The sequence below is a fragment of the Pieris brassicae genome, chromosome 6, assembly GCF_905147105.1.
Source record: "Pieris brassicae chromosome 6, ilPieBrab1.1, whole genome shotgun sequence".
Lineage (NCBI taxonomy): Eukaryota > Metazoa > Arthropoda > Insecta > Lepidoptera > Pieridae > Pieris > Pieris brassicae.
The window spans coordinates 11,998,616-12,017,029 of NC_059670.1; the positions used below are offsets into that span (position 1 = coordinate 11,998,616).

The following is an 18,414-nucleotide window of genomic DNA, read 5'->3' on the forward strand; positions in this document are numbered from 1 at the left end:
AAGCACTAGGGTCGTTTAAATATTCATTTGTATTATAATAGGCCTTAGGAAGCAGCTTTACTTTAACGTACGATTTAAATTTATTTATTAACAACAGTTGTTCGCGCTAAATCGGTGTCAATCAAAGAGTTGGAGGAGTTTACTATCCAAAGTAATTACCAAGAACAAAGTCATTACCAACGAAGTCTATTTCCTCATCTTTAATTATTATTTGAGCTTAAGATTACATATTTGTATTGAACGACTAGTGAACTACACTGGAGATGGCTCTGTTTACATTCTCAAGTGATGGATTTCGTCGTTTCACTTTAAATAAAAGAGAAGTGTCATCAGCAAACAGCAGGAACTATCTCGTGAAGCTCCTTTACCAGAAAATACTCTAGTCTGGCCATAAATACTGTTACAATTGAAAATTAACAAAATATTACATACGTCACATCTCACATTTATTTGTACCTAGTTTATTGGTGTCTAGAGCCCAAGGTTTTACAGCTGATACCTACCACTATTACCACAACCCTTATTAAATCATATTGGGTTTTTACAAATCACAACTTTCAACAATCACACTTTACTATTATATTTATTTCCTACTATTATTATTATGTCTCTGGGAGAATGACCAGCGCTGTGGAACACATCTCCATAGCATAATGCTGACGGCCAGTTACAACCACATTACACACGCTTAAAATGCACCTTATTCCTAAACAAAAGGGTTTTTTCTTATTTTTGTTTATTATTATTATTTCCTGTGTTTCGTTAGTAATAAATGTTACGTATAGTTATTGTGTGATATTTTTTTGTTGGGGGACTTGTCGACTTAGGGCCACCAGTTAGGTCAGATAGGATTGTGATTTAAATAAAGAGGGACATCAGTCTTTTGAAGAACTTTATTGAATACCAATCGTATCAATGTACAAAAATAAAACTATCTTACAGCTTACTCATTCGTATAAAAACAACCAATTTTTACAATTTTAATTAAAATATATATTTATTACAACCCGGTCATAATCTCCATTATTACCATTGAGTGATTGTTTTAATCGAAACTCCCTTTTATGTAAAATTAAATGACGGAAGAAATAATCCAAAAAGAAAGTTACGGCCCAAACGCCCGATCAAAACTCATAATTACTCTTGAAGCAGACGGACGGCGCTATGTTGAAGTACTGGGGCACGGATTCCATGAGCCTCTCGAAAGCCGGAGTGAGACCTTCGGGTTCCTGCAGTTTGTGAGCGTCGTGGCTCATCCGCACGAAGGGCTGGGATTGCAGATCGCGCGGAACCTGACCACGGGAATCCCAATTTATATAATTATTTAAAAAAAAAAAATAATATCAAAGGGTAGGTCGCCCCATTCCCCACATTTTTACAAGTCGTAATTAATAAATAGACAGACTTAAATTGAAGAATAACAAGTCAGAATTTATCAATATCGAAAATTATCAGCAAGGTGGAGTCGCATCGATCAGGTAAAGTAATCGGGGAATCTCTTCTCTTCTTTATAGTTCCCTCTTTACAGCGGTGGTTGTCGGGGTCCGGATATGGATAAATAATAAAATCATCCTCATATGTCCCGGGTCTGAACTTTGAAGTGACGCAAGTGGAACCCGGAATCCCGCTAACCCAACGAAGGCGAGAGCAGACAACTAGTCTGGAGAGATACTCACGACGAATGTCAGGCTGAACACCAAAGGCTCGAAGGAAGGACTGAAAGTGGCCGTGGAGTGGGTCACCAGGTACACCGGCCGATTCGAGTGGAACGACGAGTGCTTCAGTGGGGACGAGAACGACCAGCCGTTGAGGGTTACGTTGGGGTATGGGACTATTGTTAGCGTGTTGTGGGGCGGACCTGAAATTATACAAATTTTTACATAAATTTGTCCGTTTATGCCTTCGATCCATGTCATTGCAGATATTTAAACATATGTACCGGTCATAATAAATTGCATTTTGCAAACGTCTCCCACGCAGGTCCGGCTCGTCACGCGGAGGGAGTGGTCGAACTTCCTCGGGGGCTCCATGAAGAGGAACAGGCTGTCTTTTCTGAAAATACTCATTTTTGTCAATAATGCAGTTAACTAGTGGTCAAATGTGTTTCCTAATTGTACATGAACCCAAGTTAGTATGTAGATGACTTTATGAATTACTAATTTAGTTTAATTATTTAATTAATTAAATTACTAACTCCTAACTGACTGCTTTGTTTTGTTTTATTTTCCTTATTTAAAACGTTAATTTGTTTGCCTACCCATATATGTATGTACTTTTTGGTAACACTCAATATGACTTTGCTGTGAATGGAAGCCTGGTAATCCATATCACAGGTTCCTACCTAGTTTGGAAACCAGTCTCCCAATACCTTGTCAACTGTACTCTTATTTATTGTTGTAAATGTTATATGGGAGAAAAAAAAGAAAAAAAAATGAAAATAACTTTTGCATGCCTCTGACTGATAGTGCGGATTTTTAAAATTCTCTTGCAAATAAATCATTTATCATTATTACAAAATTTAAGATTTCGTTGTGTTCGTGTTAGCAGTCAGGTCGGCTGAGCCGGGCACTCACAGATACTCGCCCGACCTCGGCCTGTACAGAGGCAGGTCGCAGAAGGGATGTCTCTCGCAGTCGGCCTTCAAGTCCCTCTCGTTGAGGCCGCTGTTCCTCAACGCCTCCTGGGCCGAGCGGACGTTGTGCGTGTCCCACTTGGTGACGAGGACGCCGGACGTCCGCTCCGTTACCGACCCGTTCCGGTCGTACGAGACGATCTCCGAGTGCTGCAATCGTTCATTAGGGACTCGTGAGACGCGGATGTCAAATGGATGATTGCCGCAGTCTTAAAACCTTCAACCTTCCTCGAAGGAAACACTTACGAACCACGTGTGTCTCTGAACGGCGACTCCGTTCTCCTCGTATGGGCTGAACGGGAGGAACATTATGACGACGCAGACCGCCGACATCGCTCCTGCGACGTACCACAAGCGCCTGCGGGAGAACAGGAGTTCTACGCCCGACTGAAAACATGAGTTTTTCGGTAGCGACTTCGTTACGAAATCGTTTATTTAAAAAAAAAACTCGTATTCGATAATTTGGAATTTTAATCCCGACCGAATGACGCTCGACGCTTACCACACAAACGGCAGTGAGGATGCACAACGAGCAACTGGCGGCGGCGATGACGTAGTCGGGTTGCCCGTTCGGCAGACGTCCCATTATCGGCACCAGCAAGGCCGACAACCGCAACGCCAGAGGAAACACGAACAACAACGCGGGCGTCGAGAGCGACACTTCCATCAGCAAGTGTTGCCAGCCTGGAACATTTCGAGAGCTTTTTCGCCGAAATCTCTGACGATGGCCACGTCTTTTGTTACTTTTTATTCATTTCGAGAACTCACCCGAAAGTCGAAAATATCTCAACAGCGTCAGAAGAACGAAACTTGCCCCGGTCGAAAACAAAAGCGGGACGGTCAGCAGATACCTGACGGCGGCCGAGTCGGGCGTTCCCAGCAGGGCCGCCAGCGCCCCCAGCATCAGGACTCTGGTGGCGGTGGACGCTTGGCTCGCGCGGATGCTGCGGTTCAAGCCCGTCTTAAAAAAAGATTGAATATAAGATCCAAAGGCAGAATGTAAAAGGAAGAGGACGACGAGGGTACCTTCTCAGTTCTCCACGAGTCGAACAGGTGAGCCGCGGCTGTCGCGGATATGACGTACGGAATCCAGTACACGGCCACTGTTATCCAAGGCCGAGAGAGGTATCTGGGGGTGCGAGAAGAGCTCCATTTATTATGGACTGATACGACAACATCCAACACGAGAAGTACGAATAAATGAATCTGGGACCTCATCTGAGTCGTAGTGGCGACCATGAGCGCCGTACAGAGGGCGACCGCGAGCAGGCCACAAGCGGTGCATAATATTCGGCCGCCCAACGCCCAGAGCAGCTCTTGTATCGTCGACGTGCCTGTGGGCATCGGATTTTTATTCGTTTTTAAAAATATTTGTGTATTATAAATTATAGTCCATACGGGCACAGCCGGGGATCGAACCTACGACCTCAGGGATGAGAGTCGCTGTGAAGGTATAGATAAATGTGTGTTTTGATTCAGTCGAGGACGGAAAGAGCTCTGTTAAACGAACGAACGAAACTCACGAAAGCCGACGAGCCAGACGTAGTACAATATGGAGAGAGCCGCGAACAGACACACGAGCGTGTCCACGACGTACGCGGCGTTGTCGGAGTACGTCACTAGTATCACGTTCATGTAGTCGAAGTACACTGCGCTGGAGGGAGGTTTCTGGAATTGAATTCGTTATTAAAGAAGTGCCACGTAACTGAGCTGCCCAGAAATATTATTTGGCTCGAATGAAGTATTGCCGACTGTTTCAAGAGGGGCATTGTCGCATACCTATAAATTACCACACACAGAAACACACAAAATAACAATAATAAAAAAAAACAGAATGCGAGATAACAATTTACATGAGATGATACGTTTTAAGTGTGTAATGTGTGTTGTGATAGTAACTGGTAGTACGTTGTTCCACAGCGCTGGTCGTTCTGCCATAGACAAAAAATGTAATAATACTAATGTAGAAAAATATAAAAAAATAATAACTTTAGTAAAAATTAGCAGTATAAGTAATAAAGTCTTGTGTAAAAGTATACAGTAAATAAAATAAATTTGAAAATTAAAAATAAGAATAATTGTTAAGAAATAGATAAATAAATATTTTAGGGCCGATTAAAAACTAGTTTTCTTGGACGGGTAATTACTGTATTTTTATGTATTCCAAAATAAACTCTCGAAAAGGCTTTTCGAACAACATTAAATATATTCACCATTTGCTTATATGCGTCGTCGTCGGACAAGCGGATGATCAACTCCAGCAGCATGTCTCCGGCGCACTGGACCACGCCCGGCTTCACGTGCTCGGTGCGATCGTTACGAGTGTGGTAGACGTGGCCCCATTTCACGAAGGCTATGTCTAGTCCTGGAAGGCATAAAACGAATCGATAACACTCCGGTCGAGTGTCGTGACGATGAGCACGTCTAGGCCTGACCTTGGACGTTCCCGAAGTCTCGCCATATTCTAAAATCCGTGTCCGATGGAATGACACCGGCCGAGAACAGGAACTGTCCGACGCTTTGTCCGGCGGGACGATTCGTGTGTCCGTACGCGTTTAGCATTCGCGGATCGGTGGCCTAAAGACGAGCGAGCACAGAATCCAACATTACACCATTTCTCAAATTATGACAAAATTCAATCACATTACTATACTTTACAAATTCCGACGCCATTAAAGTTCAGTTCTAGAAATCTAGAATTTATGCAATTATTCTTGGCACAAAAAAGAGGAAGAGAAAAAACAAACGCTAACCTGGAACACTTGGGCTTTCCCGTTCATTCCAGCTGAATCCAAATTGATCACATTCGTAACGCCTTTGAACCAAGGATGAGAAATGAAGCCGTGGCTCCCCTGAAAGTGTTATAAATAAACTTTCAATGAGCAAGCTGCAAAAGCCATGCCAACTTGACAGCTAGAAACTTCCTTAAATTTAAGGAAATAAGGCGCCGCATCCGATCGAATCCGTCTTCTTCATAAAAAAAGATTATCCGAATGCATAACCACAGATGAAGGCTGTGATTTGTTTGTTTGTTATCCTAACGATGTTTTCTTTCACAGTACGAGCGAGTGTAAAATGCCCACGCCGAAAGAGAGCTTTGAGTTTTTTTTATAGAATGTACGATCCGAGACTGATTTAAGTTAACCCCGAAAGATGCATTTTATACCGATTCAGCCAACGAATTAGTATTTTTTACCTGCAGAGGATTTTCTTCGGCTCCATTAAATAGAAACACAATATTGTGTTTGAATTTCTTCTTTCGCCTCGACAATCGCACTAACACTTCGACCATCGCAGCGCAAAATATACTATTATCGGATGCTCCTGCAAACGATTTACGAGATAATAATGGAGCACGGGGCTTGAAGCACGATTCTTAAAAGCATGTTTTTATTTGAAGGGTTCAAAAAGCCAACTAAAGAAATCGAGCGAGGGCTGAAAGATATTATGATGGGAAAAAATTAACATATTAGTAGGAATAATATCTCACCTATCGCATACGGGACAGAATCATAGTGGCAGTTGACCAATAGTGACTCTCGTGTACTCCCGTCGGGATTGAACCCACTGTCTCCCTCCAATACGGCCGCTATGTTCGACAGGTTCTGGTACACATTGGCGTAGGGGATTTTAAATTGGATCCAGAAGTCACCTGAAAAAGCTCGGTTGATGTTATTTGAGAATTTTTGTGATACCGATATCACAACCAGTCGATGTTCAAAGATATCATAGTTAATAACGACTTACCAGAGACGAATTGCCAATCCGTCCTAACAGGTAGGCTGGCTTTGCTCGCAACATCGTCCAACAATTTTTTCAAATCCTGAGCCTTTTCCAGGTGGTACTTTGTACCGGCCACACGTGGCTGATCCCCCAGAATAATATTTAAATATCTACGTGCAGATTCCTCGCTAAACGTGTTTGTGTTCTGAAAACAAGTTGTACATTAGGCAAGGAAGGTTCAACTGTACCTCCTACAGCCGTATTGAGTAATAGAATTATTGGATGATATTCTGAGGAAACTACTTACATTGACCGCTATGTCTTTGTCTCTTATTACAGCAGGCATGGCATCTTCTGCAAGTTGAGCGCAGTATCCCAGTAACAAGTAGAAACCCAGTAGAAGTAGTATATAGGGGCTCGGTACCTAAACACAAAAATTTAATGAAGTTTTATATTATAATTAAAAAAAATTGAATATATATAATAGGGAGCGAATTCTACGACTTCACTTAAGTACTAACGTTCGAGTTACAAATTACTCGTACTTCTTCACGTTGTTTTTAGAAAGGGATATGATATTTTATCACTAGACCTAAAAACTAAAACTAAACTAAACCTAATTAAACTAAAATTTTAGACTAAGAACAATGATGTCGCGGGAACCGGCACTAAATATTGGTTCCAGGCTTTTATCAAAACTATAGGAACTAAGCAAGGACAGTTGCAGGATATGGAATATTTACAACTAAACTAATACAAATAACACTTGTTCATGCAAAACACTCACACATACAAGGCAGCCTAAATAAGGATGTTAAGAACGAAAAGAGAATAAACATTCAGAGTAACAAAAGCAAAGTTAACCCATTTGAAAAGAAACCTTCTGTTCGGTCACATAATCAGATTTTATTTCAACTTTCACATTTACAACTCAACACATAATTATCCTTACAGGTCCATTCACAAAAAAACTACTTACAGATTTCACGGGCTCGTATAAATGCGTGCCTTTTTTCGCCAAAACATCTATCGCCTAGAACATTAAAGTATAAACCTGTAAAAATAATTATTGACTAACTTTGCTAAGCAAAACCAGATATTTTTGTTTTATAATGTCTGAAGCTGTTTCTTAATTGCTATTACAAACTTTAACTATAGTGCATTTTTTTAATGATCAAACTAAAAACTACTAAACCAACTTCCAAATCTTATTTCTAAAGTTACTTTATCAGCGAGTGTTAGTGTAAGTTACTATATTTTATTTTTATAACCTTTTAAAATGTAGTATTGTAAAGCACGCGAAAAGTCGGAATAAATTTAAAATTATGTAAATAATTATAAGTTTATAATAATAATACATAGCTTCAATCCGGTTAAAAAGTGTTTTCTTTTAAAATATATAAAAACTCCTGAAGTAGTATCATATAATATGGCAATTGAGTGAATATCTTTACTAATGCAGTACTTATTGTCAATTTGAATACCTTGAATTGCCAATTATGTATTTCTTGTATTTTATGAAAAGCCTTTTCTATCACACCAAACAATTCAAAATAATATTAAAAGTTAAAGTTAAAATTCAAATCTTAATTAGATTTGTCCTTCTATTCAGCACAATTTACTTAATTATTATGTAACAACTTTATGTACAAAATTATAAAGAGCCTTTTTCATAAAATAAAAGAACAAGCAACATAAGAATTTTCTATAATAACAATTAACTACAGCTACCAGTAACCAAATTGTTAATTTCGGAAAAGTGCAACAGGACTAATTAGTCAACACACATAATATGTGTAAAGTCTTAAACAAAAGCTAGCTATTATCATCAAAAAACTATTTTTTGCTTAAAAACATCACAATTAGTGCAGGTACAGAAATTAACCCGCTGCCATGGCTTCTCTTGCTTAGCCTCATCATAGTCCATTGAGGGAACACCAGCGTATGGCTGCTTAGCTGTCTGCAACAAACCATTCAAAATAATTTATCTGAAATGAACTCATTGGAGTGTTTTGTCACTTTTACAATACTTTTTCCAATAGAAATATTGTATTTTGTTTCCTACTTTTAACTTTATATATCTACTAAAGAAATATAAAAAATCAATTTGAATAAAATGTTTTAAGTAGATATGTAGTTAGTAAAAAGGAAATAATATTTTACAAAAAACTTACAATTGTATCTTCAATGTCCATTTTAACACAAGTAAACTATATAATCTTGACTGAAATGCTATCAGATAAGTTAATCTTAAAATATACTTGTTGAAATAAGACATTTATAACTGGCCCCAAGATAAAAAAATGTGTTGTTTCTTTTTAGAATGATGCAATTAATATTTATAAAATTAAATCAATTTTATTAAAATGGTACTTTTAGTAATGATTTAAAGTAATCTATCTTAGGTTATAGAGTGAATGTAAGTGAATATTGTAAGAAAAACGACACTGCTTAGATACTCCATGTGTCAGCCACTTAATGTTGATTACCTACTTTCCTATATGATAAGTTGTGCCACCAATAAAACCATTGGTATGATTGTTCAAGCAAGCAATGTCTTTAATGATCTGCATGATATTCATATTGACACATTAAAAATTTATATATTTTTTATAACATCTGACATTGTTGAGCTTGAAGCTTGAGATTGAAAAAAAAAATATTTAGCCCTCTCAAATCAATTTTATATCCAGCAATGAAATGTCTAGCATAGTTAATAGTTTTCATAATATTAGAAAGATCCTGGGATTTATATTATTTTGAATTTGAATAACAGGTGGTTGGAAAAAGGAATCCTTAATGTTTTATTACACTTATATATATTAAACATTATTTTCTCAAAACTTAATAACTAATCATAAAACAACTTACCAGCGATGTCCGAATGCTTTTAAAATTTTCTCGTTCGACAGACATGGTTGGTTTTATATTTATTGTTATTACACTATCACCACACAACTACATTGCATTATCAAATAATTACAAGCGTTAAGCGTTACATTGAATTAGATTTATTTTAGAATTTGTATTTTAAAAGCAATGTTTTTATTTATCTAAAAATATGTAGAAATTGGAATTTGAAGTTCGGTTCGAACTTCGGAATAACACAGATTAGAAGTAAACAGTAATAACTTACTAATCACTATAGATTATGTTATTACATTATTATTAGTTGATTTTAATTTAATTTTTAATTAAAGTGTTTATGTCAAAAAAACTTTGTAACCTATAATTATTACATGTAATAATTTTATATTGAATTGTTTTTGGTCTTAGTTATACTTGATAGAAATCTTTGTCCAAAATATTGATTCATGTTTGCATCAATCTGATAGAAATCTTTGTCCAAAATATTGATTCATGTTTGCTATGATATAAATTGATTTCTTGTTACAAATCTACGCCCTTGATTTGAGAACTGGCAGTAAATGTAAAACTAAAATCATTTAATATATTTTTATTTTTTGATGTTCATAAGTGTACGTTGTGTTTCCTAAATGATCTTGTTTTGTTTTCGTCATGAAAACTCCAACCTGTTTTAGATTAGAGTTCTGCATACTAAATCACCGTTGGGGCAATTGGGGCAAAATTTGTATTTAAAAGTTGGATACCTTGGCGATATCAGATGACTGGATATTGACGAGGGAAAAGCGAAAAGGCATTCTGATGCTGATGATTCAAGTGCCTTAATGAGGGTTTAAGCGAGATTGCTTCTTTAATTTCACCTTAAGCCTTAAGCCTGACATTATAACCAATAATATTTTCTTCTATTTATGACTATAAGTCGTTCTCAATTGACTAAATATACTATGTAAGTGATAACTGAACATATGACAAATTTATGAAATTCTTTGATGTGGAAAAAAATGATGACACCGCGACCTATGTGTCTAACTTAAAAGCTTTCGGCTTGTCTACTTCATGAAAGAAACTACAGCAAATGTTGGCTGAAGTTAAAACGGTTGATGAAGGAGCATCTTAGTTATAGTGTATACTTATGGATACGATAATGATGATGGTTACAGGAATGAATCAAAAAAAGAAAAACATGGAATCTTACATCAGACTCGGTCAAAAGACGTTACGTTTGAATCTCTTAAAACCGAGGGACCATGTACTTACATGATAGATACTTATCTAAGTGGGTACTTCACATTAAGTTAAACTCTGATGTTTCTATTGATAAAAAAAGGCACAGGGTTGCAAAGGGTTTTCGACAAAAGAAAGAAGAATATTACGACCAAACCTTATCCCAATTGCGAAATTGTCAACAGTGACAGTTGACTGTTGCTGCTAATGCCTTAATGATTTTGAGTCATTAACCTAGCCTTCCTGTGTGAATTCCTTGATAATAAAGATATTTATATGAAAAAAACCAGAAGGCAATGCGAAAAATCTGGAAGAGATTGACGGGAAGTCCATAGTCCATAGTCCACGTAGCTCTATACGTGGACGACTGCCTCATTGACGCCTCTAACGAAGAGCTTTTTGAAAGAAATTAAATAAGAGTTAAGAAAATAACAGTTTAACCAGCTTGAATTGACATTTCAATCAGAGAAGGCGAGATTGCTATCCATCAGCCATTAAAAAGATTCTTAGGCTAGATTTTTTGCCATAGTATAGATATGAGTAGGTGTAAACGAAAGTAGTATGCTATAAACGAAATGTACTAAAGGAAAAAATTTAATGTTACAGTTATGGTAATCATAGTGGCGATGTTACCGCTGAACGTCGGCGTCTGGTTTAGGTATCTACTATGTACATATGTAGGTCAATAGCTGACCAGTCAGACAATTTCAACAATTAAAGGGCAGAACTTGTGGCTGTCAGTTAAGAATCCAGGGAGTCTATATGGCCAACACGTCTTTTCAAATATTAGAAATCCAAGCTTCAAGATGTGCCCATTGTGTAAGTAAATAATTAAGCTGCAAATAAAAAAAGCTGAAAATCGCCAAATCCATCGAATTCTTGTACGAAATATTGTTTGCTACATACGTTATAAATGATTTCTTTCTGCTTATGATCTTGTCTTTTTCTCGTGAAAACTCCAATGTACAAGGAGAGCCTACTGCACACTAAAATACTATGCTTCAATTTGAAGTACCTACTGATAAATATATTTGAGGTTGAAAAGAGAATTAAACGATTTTTATTCAGTTCATTTCTCTTGCTCCTTTTACACAAAAATATAACAGCACATTTTTTTATGTAATAAGAGGCAAACGGGCAAGAGACTTATGTTAAGTGATACCACCGCCCATGGACACTTACATTGCATAAAAGGCACGCAAGTGCGTAGCCGGCCTTTCAAGAATTGATTCGCTCTTTTCTTGAAGGACAAGTCGAATTCGGTTCGGGAATACTACAGTGGGTAGCTGGTTCCACATAGTGGTGGTGGTGACGATTCGAAACGTTCCTTGTTGAATACGGTCAAGCGAAAGGAGCTAGTAATTGGGAGCTCTCACCCAGAGGTGAGAACAGTATTCCACGTGAGGGCGAATTTGCGCTTTATACTCTATAATCTTCGACAATTCGACTTGTCCTTCAAGAAAAGAGCAAGCGGTGGCCCGGAGTGAAGTACCGTCTCGCCTCGCTGATCACACCAAGCTTTTTGGAGGCTAATTTAGCCTTCCCTTTCAAATGACCGCGAAACTTAACGTCATTCGATGTATCAATGCCCAGTATTTCGATAGTATAAGAGTAGAGTTTCATAGCAATCATACTACTTGTACCTACTACAAAGAACGGTTCGGTGGCCGTCGATATAAAATCTTATACTAGAATAAGTCCTAAATACATACCTCGTTACAATATCTTCTAACCAGGAAGAAAGGCCCACAATATTATCAGCCGTAAGGATTTGGAGAAATTCCATTAGTTTGGGAACAAAGAGAGGTTAGACTGATGCTAATGGTTAACATAGCTTTTACACATTGAAAGAAAACAATTTTTTAACCGGATGAAAGCTATTTGTATTATTATAAACTTATGTGAATAATTATAAGTTTATAATAATACAAATAGCTTTAATCCGGTTAAAAAATTGTTTTCTTTCTGATGCTAATAGCTTGCCTCAAGATAGTTCTCAAAAACGCACGAAACACTCACTATAAAATTCTAAATGTTGACGTAACTATTACAAATATAATTAAGAAAAAGTATATATCAAAATAAAAATGCGTCTAATGTAACCCGAGTAAACCTCAACAATAACTAAACTAATAAATGTGGCGACCGGCCGAGAAAAAATATTTGGGATCACCCTAATCAAAAATTATTAAATTAAAATTTTGTATTTCGAACACTACTACCACTAAAACTACAAGCCTATACTCCAAAAACAATTAATATTTGTTATATATTTTCGCTAACTCCTATGATAATAGGTTAGTACTTAAGTTATGGCTATATTAAAGCACCTACAGTCGTAGTTCGTGTGTAAAAAAAATTGTTTACACATTTAGATGATATTCGCTTTGTCGTCAATTCTGCCTTCGTTACAATATAAAATATACCAACTGCCCAAATATTGGTAATTAAATTGTTCTCAGCAGGACACAAGATATAGTTTGTACAGCCTCTTGCTACGTTAACGAATTGAAAAGGATAGGAATAGTTAACGAAAATAAGAGTAAAGTCTAAAGGTACTTGATGTTTTATTTTATATTATGCTCACAATCTAAATACAGTGTATATTTAACTACAGAATAAATTAAAATCTGGTATTTCTATGAAATATTAGCATAGCACACCACCCGTAGCTTAACAAGTTTATAGTCTTTAGATCGTACAAAATAATTCAAATATGAAGTACCTACTATAAACATTTACAAAAACCATACTTTACAGATTTAATATAAGTTTTTCGCATCGCAAAGGGATAAAAAAGCAATGCAATAGCATAGGTATTACGATGAAATGAATATTAAAAAAAAAAATATTTTAGAGTAAGTATTTAGATCGCTTTAACAATAGTCCTTCAATATTATTTACATACAATAAAGTTTTAGTACGTTTTATAAATGTAATTAGGTTTGCTTCACAATATTAATATATTTTAGCTAAATTATAATTAATATTATATAATACAATCTTTTTACAAATTATTTACACTTAAATTAAAATAAGTAATTTTATAGATACACTTGATTACACTTTATAGCTAGTGGTAAACTTTTAATAACAAATGAAACAATATTTCTAGTCTAGCACAATTGTCAACACTTTGAAACGAATAACTCATTTCATTAATTATGTACACTGGCAAGTCACAGCAGTTGTGAGATACGTCTCAAGAAAGGTTGTTTTAGGTGTTTTGAAAGCTATAGTTAAAATTATTAATCGTTGTGTACAATACACGTTGAACAAATAAGTACAAGAAATGTTTGTTTGACACTAAATAGTTAGAAATGGCGCGTTCCGTTTGACAGTGATTATCACGTCTAGTCCAGTCAGAGACAATTTACAAGATCCGTCATACCGTTGGTGATCAAATGAAACGCGTCATCGTGTCGTCCTTCGTTTCAGTTTCTCTACGACTCTTGTTTTTAAGTGTCCAACAAGGCCAGGCCGACTGAGACGTCTTCAATCAATAATGATATTTATAATTACATTTAAAAAACTTACACAATCTTACTCTATCGACTTTTCAGTTTCGAATTAAGATCATTATTTTCATCTTTGATAATATAAAATCACAAAATTAATTTTCACAATCGAAATATTAAGTTAGTTCGAGACCCGCCTCTGGGGGGGTTAGGAGAGACGGCACTAGGGGGAGGGGGGCAAACTGTCGTCGCTCTCGAGGTACGTGACGTAGTTGTCTTCGGTAGAGTGCGGGGGCCGCGGAGGGGGAAGGGAGGGCATGTCGTAGCCGTGCATCTGGAGATGGAAAGGCTGTTGTAATAATTGCATGGAGTTTCTTGCTTATTAAGCATTGGTTCAATTTCCGAGTTGTTATTTGAAGGTGTAAAAGATGTATAGAGATTTATTCAGATTTTACTTGTATATTTGATAGACATAGAGTTAAATAATATACCTGATTGACGAGATGCTGGAAGGCGGCGCTGTGATGAGGAGCCCTGTCCAAGTCAGCGTGAAGGGCGAAGTCCGAGAGGGCTTTCCAAGGCGGCTGGTAGGCCGTCACCTGTGATCCAACTCTTTTTATATTTATTTGCTCGTCTTTGTGAAAGTGGTTAATTTAATAGATCACTCTCGGCGTGTATGAAATGAACTTGTTTACTCGAAAAGATAGAGAGAACATTTACCTCGAGCGCCAAGGCTCCGGCCGCAGCGGCGCCCGGCTCGTGCCGGACGGGGGACCCGGCCACCAGAGGCACGCCCATGGACATGTAGCCCAGGCGACGACCTTCCTGCTTGGGTATTAAGCGTCATCAAAATAATGCCACTCAAATATTCATCTTATTGATCAAGGACAATACTGAAGATTATTCCAAATTAATGATTCCTACTCGAATTCTACTTTGAGCACTTAGTGAGCATTGCGAGTCTAATCAAAATCACTTCAGTGTTTTATATGATATTTAAATTTTACTTCTAAAATGCTTGGCATGGCAATGCTAATTATAATCAGGCGATGAGCACATGAATTGAAATCAGCAAGGTGACCCGTCACATCAACATAACTATACTAAAACAATAGACTCAACAAGACGCAGTTGTCGAAACTGTCAATCTTCAAATGAACAGTGCTTGATGATTTGAGATGGATTCGTGTTCTCGAGTGAAAAGAGAGCTAAGAGGCGTTTATAAGTGACTCAGTAATAACTGATAAACTCACCTTTTCCTGTTGCATCTGCATCTTGAGTTGGATGGTCTTCTTCTTGTCTTTACATCTCTTGTTCTGGAACCACACCCTGATCACCCTCGGACTGAGGCCTGTCATCTCCACGAGCTGCTCCTTCATCAGTGCGTCGGGCCTAGGGTTGGCTGCGTAGCAGGTTCTGGAAGAGTAATTACGTACTAAGCACCGAAGTATTTATACCAATGCTAATCATTCATCAGGAATCATGGCATGGATTAATATTATCTATACCTAGTAGGTAAAGGTAATCTTCTTGTGATTTTTTAAACACTATATTTATAGGTAGTGTAAATTTATGGTAGGTATATATATTGGACGCCTTTTTCCGCCATCGCACGGGATCTTTTTCTTTAAAATTTACCAATGAAAAGAATAAATAAAATAAAGAATACATCATGAAGAAGAAAAACTAACTAAGTAGATGTTACAATAAAAATAAATAAACTTAAGTTAAGGAACAGAAAAGTGGAGCAAGAAATAAATATATTCTGAAGAAGAAGTAAATATAAAATTATGTGTTTAAGTGTAAATGTATCTGAAATAAAAGCCATTTAATATTTTGTTTTTTTTAAAGCTTTATCTTCTCGATCATATAAATACAGGTTAGTAATCTAATGATACACTTTTCATATATTTTCCAGCGCAGTTCTGTATAATCTTTATGTGACCTCACCGAAGGGTGTGTAGTTGCTTCTCATTGAGAACCGTTCTAACTCGCGTAGGCTTCCCGTCGGCCGCGCCACCCGCTCGCGCTCTGCCGCTCTTGTGCGATCCTGACTCGCTGCCGGAATCTGAAATAATACAATCATATTTAAACTATAATCACGCTCTCTCTCTCTTGAAAAAGAGAAGAAGAACATTATACTCTATTGACGATTTAGTAAATAATATATGATATTATCAGACTAATTCTTACATAGCAGATATCAGCCGGTAGATAATAAATTGACTTTGACGAAATAATTGCAACAGAAAATAAAATGTACTATTATATAAGTAATAACCGTTAAATAAATAAATGCGATTAGATATACATTGCGTTTATAATTTGAAAAGCTTCAGAAGTGACCAGCTAAGTACAGAACAGAAGAGCCGTGAATAATTAATGCACACTGGTCCTCGGAAAGGTGGATTAACTCTAGTCCCACTTCACACCTCGATGATCCTCGCCGGACCCCAATGATTAACTCGTGATTATGTATTCACTTTGTTATCCTTGGACATATTTTGCATTAGCTTATTGCCAATGCAATGCAATCTTGACAATTGCTTTCATTACAAAGATTTTCATGGTTTTAATTGTCCGATACACAAAATGTCTATCTATGAAAACGCATTCCAATGTATTTCATGTGTGAATAGGTACACGAGATTAGGACAAAGTGTTCCAACGTATGAAATATTGGGAAAAAAGTTTTATCAGATAATTTATGAAGATTTGCATTTATGTATATTCAGTTTTTTACAAGTGTGGCATTGCGATTATGTAGGTTAATGAAAGTGTCTGATTAAACTTAGGCCTTAAGAATGTAATAGGATGCAAAACTAACCGTCTAGTTTTGAACCCCCAGTAAAACGTGAAGGTCGCGAAAGTAATTGCGATCGATAAAAAATAACTGATACTTTGACGCGGTACAATTAAACGGAGCGGCCTCTTTGTCGGCGCACTTCAAACATTGATAGCGAACGGTCTGTCACACAAGTTAAGACTAGATTTTACCTATTTCGAAAACAGGGATCCAGTTTTATGCTTTTTTATCGTAATCTTTGTAAATAAAAATTCAGAACGAAATGTTTTAGACTTAAAACAGCAGTCAGCAGTCACAAATCAGTCTGAAAAGATTTCTGTTTTTTATACGAATTATAGCCAATATAATTGTTGTACAGTCTAATTTGATGGTGGTCTCCCTTATAATATGCCAAGCCGAGGTAAAGTTCAAAAAGTCATTTAGCTTGCTCATAGCAATACACAGTGAATTAGTTAGTTTTTCTGAATGTTCAACTGACATGAAAAAAATACAGAAATAAAAGTCCATTCTGTTGGGTTTCCACTTGACTAATTTACAATAAGACCTGTATTAGAGTCTTTTTGAAGGCATTTTCAAATTCATAGTTTTTCGTTTAAAAAATACAGTGACTTTGATAAAGCCGCGTCGCCCAGTGTACCCTCAATCACGGTCCGATCGTGCGTCGATTATCATTGTAAACCAGAATCCGTAGTGATAAGCTGATAACGCGATATTAGTCGCAACGCTTGTATCACAAATTATTCCTATTTCAGTCCAGCAGACTGAGAGGGGACTGAGTTGAAGGTTGATAAATATTCCAGTTGGCCAACCGGCTTTACGATATCCATTTAATTATATTAATATATATATATATTATATTTTGGTTTGACTGGTGTATCAAGTTAAATCGCATGCATCTTGGAGATCTTTGAAAAACTTTGCCAGTTTATTGGTCCTGATAATCCAGGATGACATGAAGTCGTAACAGTCATGTGTCCCTGACACCTAATCAGTGTTATAAAGCCTAATGCCCGCCTTCCACCAAAGCGGAGACGGCATGTATGAAAATCATCGTAACGAGTGTAGCGGACTCCGTAATGGGTCAGTTCCGCTCGCAGTGGAAGGCGGGCATTAGCCTTCCTTTAGGTGAAATTCATACACGCTGACTGGTACACACACAATGCAGCAGAAAGATATAAAAAAGAAGTGGGTACTGACCGCTCATAGAGCCCAGCTCGGGCGGAAGGTGTGAGTTGTTGTTACTGAGTGTGGTGTTGTTGTTGCTTTCTGCGTTGCTGTTACTGCTGCCGCTTGTGTTTGCACTCTGGAAACAGATACATCTCAATCATCACATATATGTGTTTATATAATGATATGATAGCGGTTACAACGGATTATCATTTAAACTCCTATCTTAACGGAATAGACTCTTCCGGACCAATGTCTCCTTCATATACGCCTAGATTCTATATCTCAAGTTAAGTTTTCTTTCCTTAGACGGAGAACAAGACAGATACTACTTTTTTCTCGTAACGTTGGGGGCATTAAGTAATATAGAATTTGTGCTCAATTTGACATGATATACAAAATAATATATTAAGTACATAGTTACACATACTCTCGCACACGCAAACACGCACAATCACATAAACACATACGAGCCATCCATAGAAGACTAGAACTTGCTATTAGGAAAACAAAAGGTTCGCAAAACAGATACAAAAGCC

At 37.0% G+C, this 18,414-nt stretch overlaps 2 protein-coding genes across 6 annotated transcripts in view; both read right to left on the bottom strand.

Annotated features, from left to right (window-relative positions):
* Positions 1-864: 864 nt before the first annotated feature.
* Positions 865-9,439, bottom strand: LOC123710972 (endoplasmic reticulum metallopeptidase 1-like). Of its 4 annotated transcripts, none has more exons than XM_045663318.1 (20): positions 9,227-9,439; positions 8,241-8,315; positions 7,335-7,388; positions 6,663-6,779; positions 6,380-6,560; positions 6,123-6,284; positions 5,829-5,956; positions 5,386-5,484; positions 5,068-5,209; positions 4,846-4,997; positions 4,156-4,300; positions 3,846-3,966; positions 3,659-3,761; positions 3,401-3,593; positions 3,135-3,316; positions 2,879-3,019; positions 2,574-2,782; positions 1,940-2,052; positions 1,677-1,858; positions 865-1,292 (listed from the first exon to the last, which is right to left on the bottom strand). In XM_045663318.1, exons 1-20 carry the CDS (start codon positions 9,269-9,271, stop codon positions 1,125-1,127), a joined length of 2,712 nt encoding a protein of 903 aa, XP_045519274.1. In that variant the 5' UTR covers positions 9,272-9,439; the 3' UTR covers positions 865-1,124. The 4 variants fall into 4 exon arrangements, with proteins under 4 accessions (XP_045519274.1, XP_045519275.1, XP_045519276.1 ...); XM_045663319.1 differs by lacking the exon at positions 9,227-9,439 and adding an exon at positions 8,530-8,630; XM_045663320.1 differs by lacking the exon at positions 7,335-7,388 and having other exon boundaries at positions 866-1,292.
* Positions 9,440-13,032: 3,593 nt separating this feature from the next.
* LOC123711434 (insulin gene enhancer protein ISL-1) overlaps positions 13,033-18,414 on the bottom strand; it is a 33,626-nt gene continuing 28,244 nt past the window's right edge. Inside the window, exons 5-10 of one of the 2 annotated variants that reach the window (XM_045664018.1) lie at positions 17,906-18,011; positions 15,853-15,970; positions 15,156-15,318; positions 14,623-14,727; positions 14,394-14,501; positions 13,033-14,236 (exon numbers count right to left, since the gene is read on the bottom strand). In XM_045664018.1, the coding sequence (XP_045519974.1) occupies positions 14,126-14,236; positions 14,394-14,501; positions 14,623-14,727; positions 15,156-15,318; positions 15,853-15,970; positions 17,906-18,011 (711 nt within the window). In that variant the 3' untranslated portion in view covers positions 13,033-14,125. Of the gene's footprint in view, positions 14,237-14,393; positions 14,502-14,622; positions 14,731-15,155; positions 15,319-15,852; positions 15,971-17,905; positions 18,012-18,414 lie in introns of both variants that reach the window. The other variant, XM_045664017.1, reaches the window with a different exon arrangement.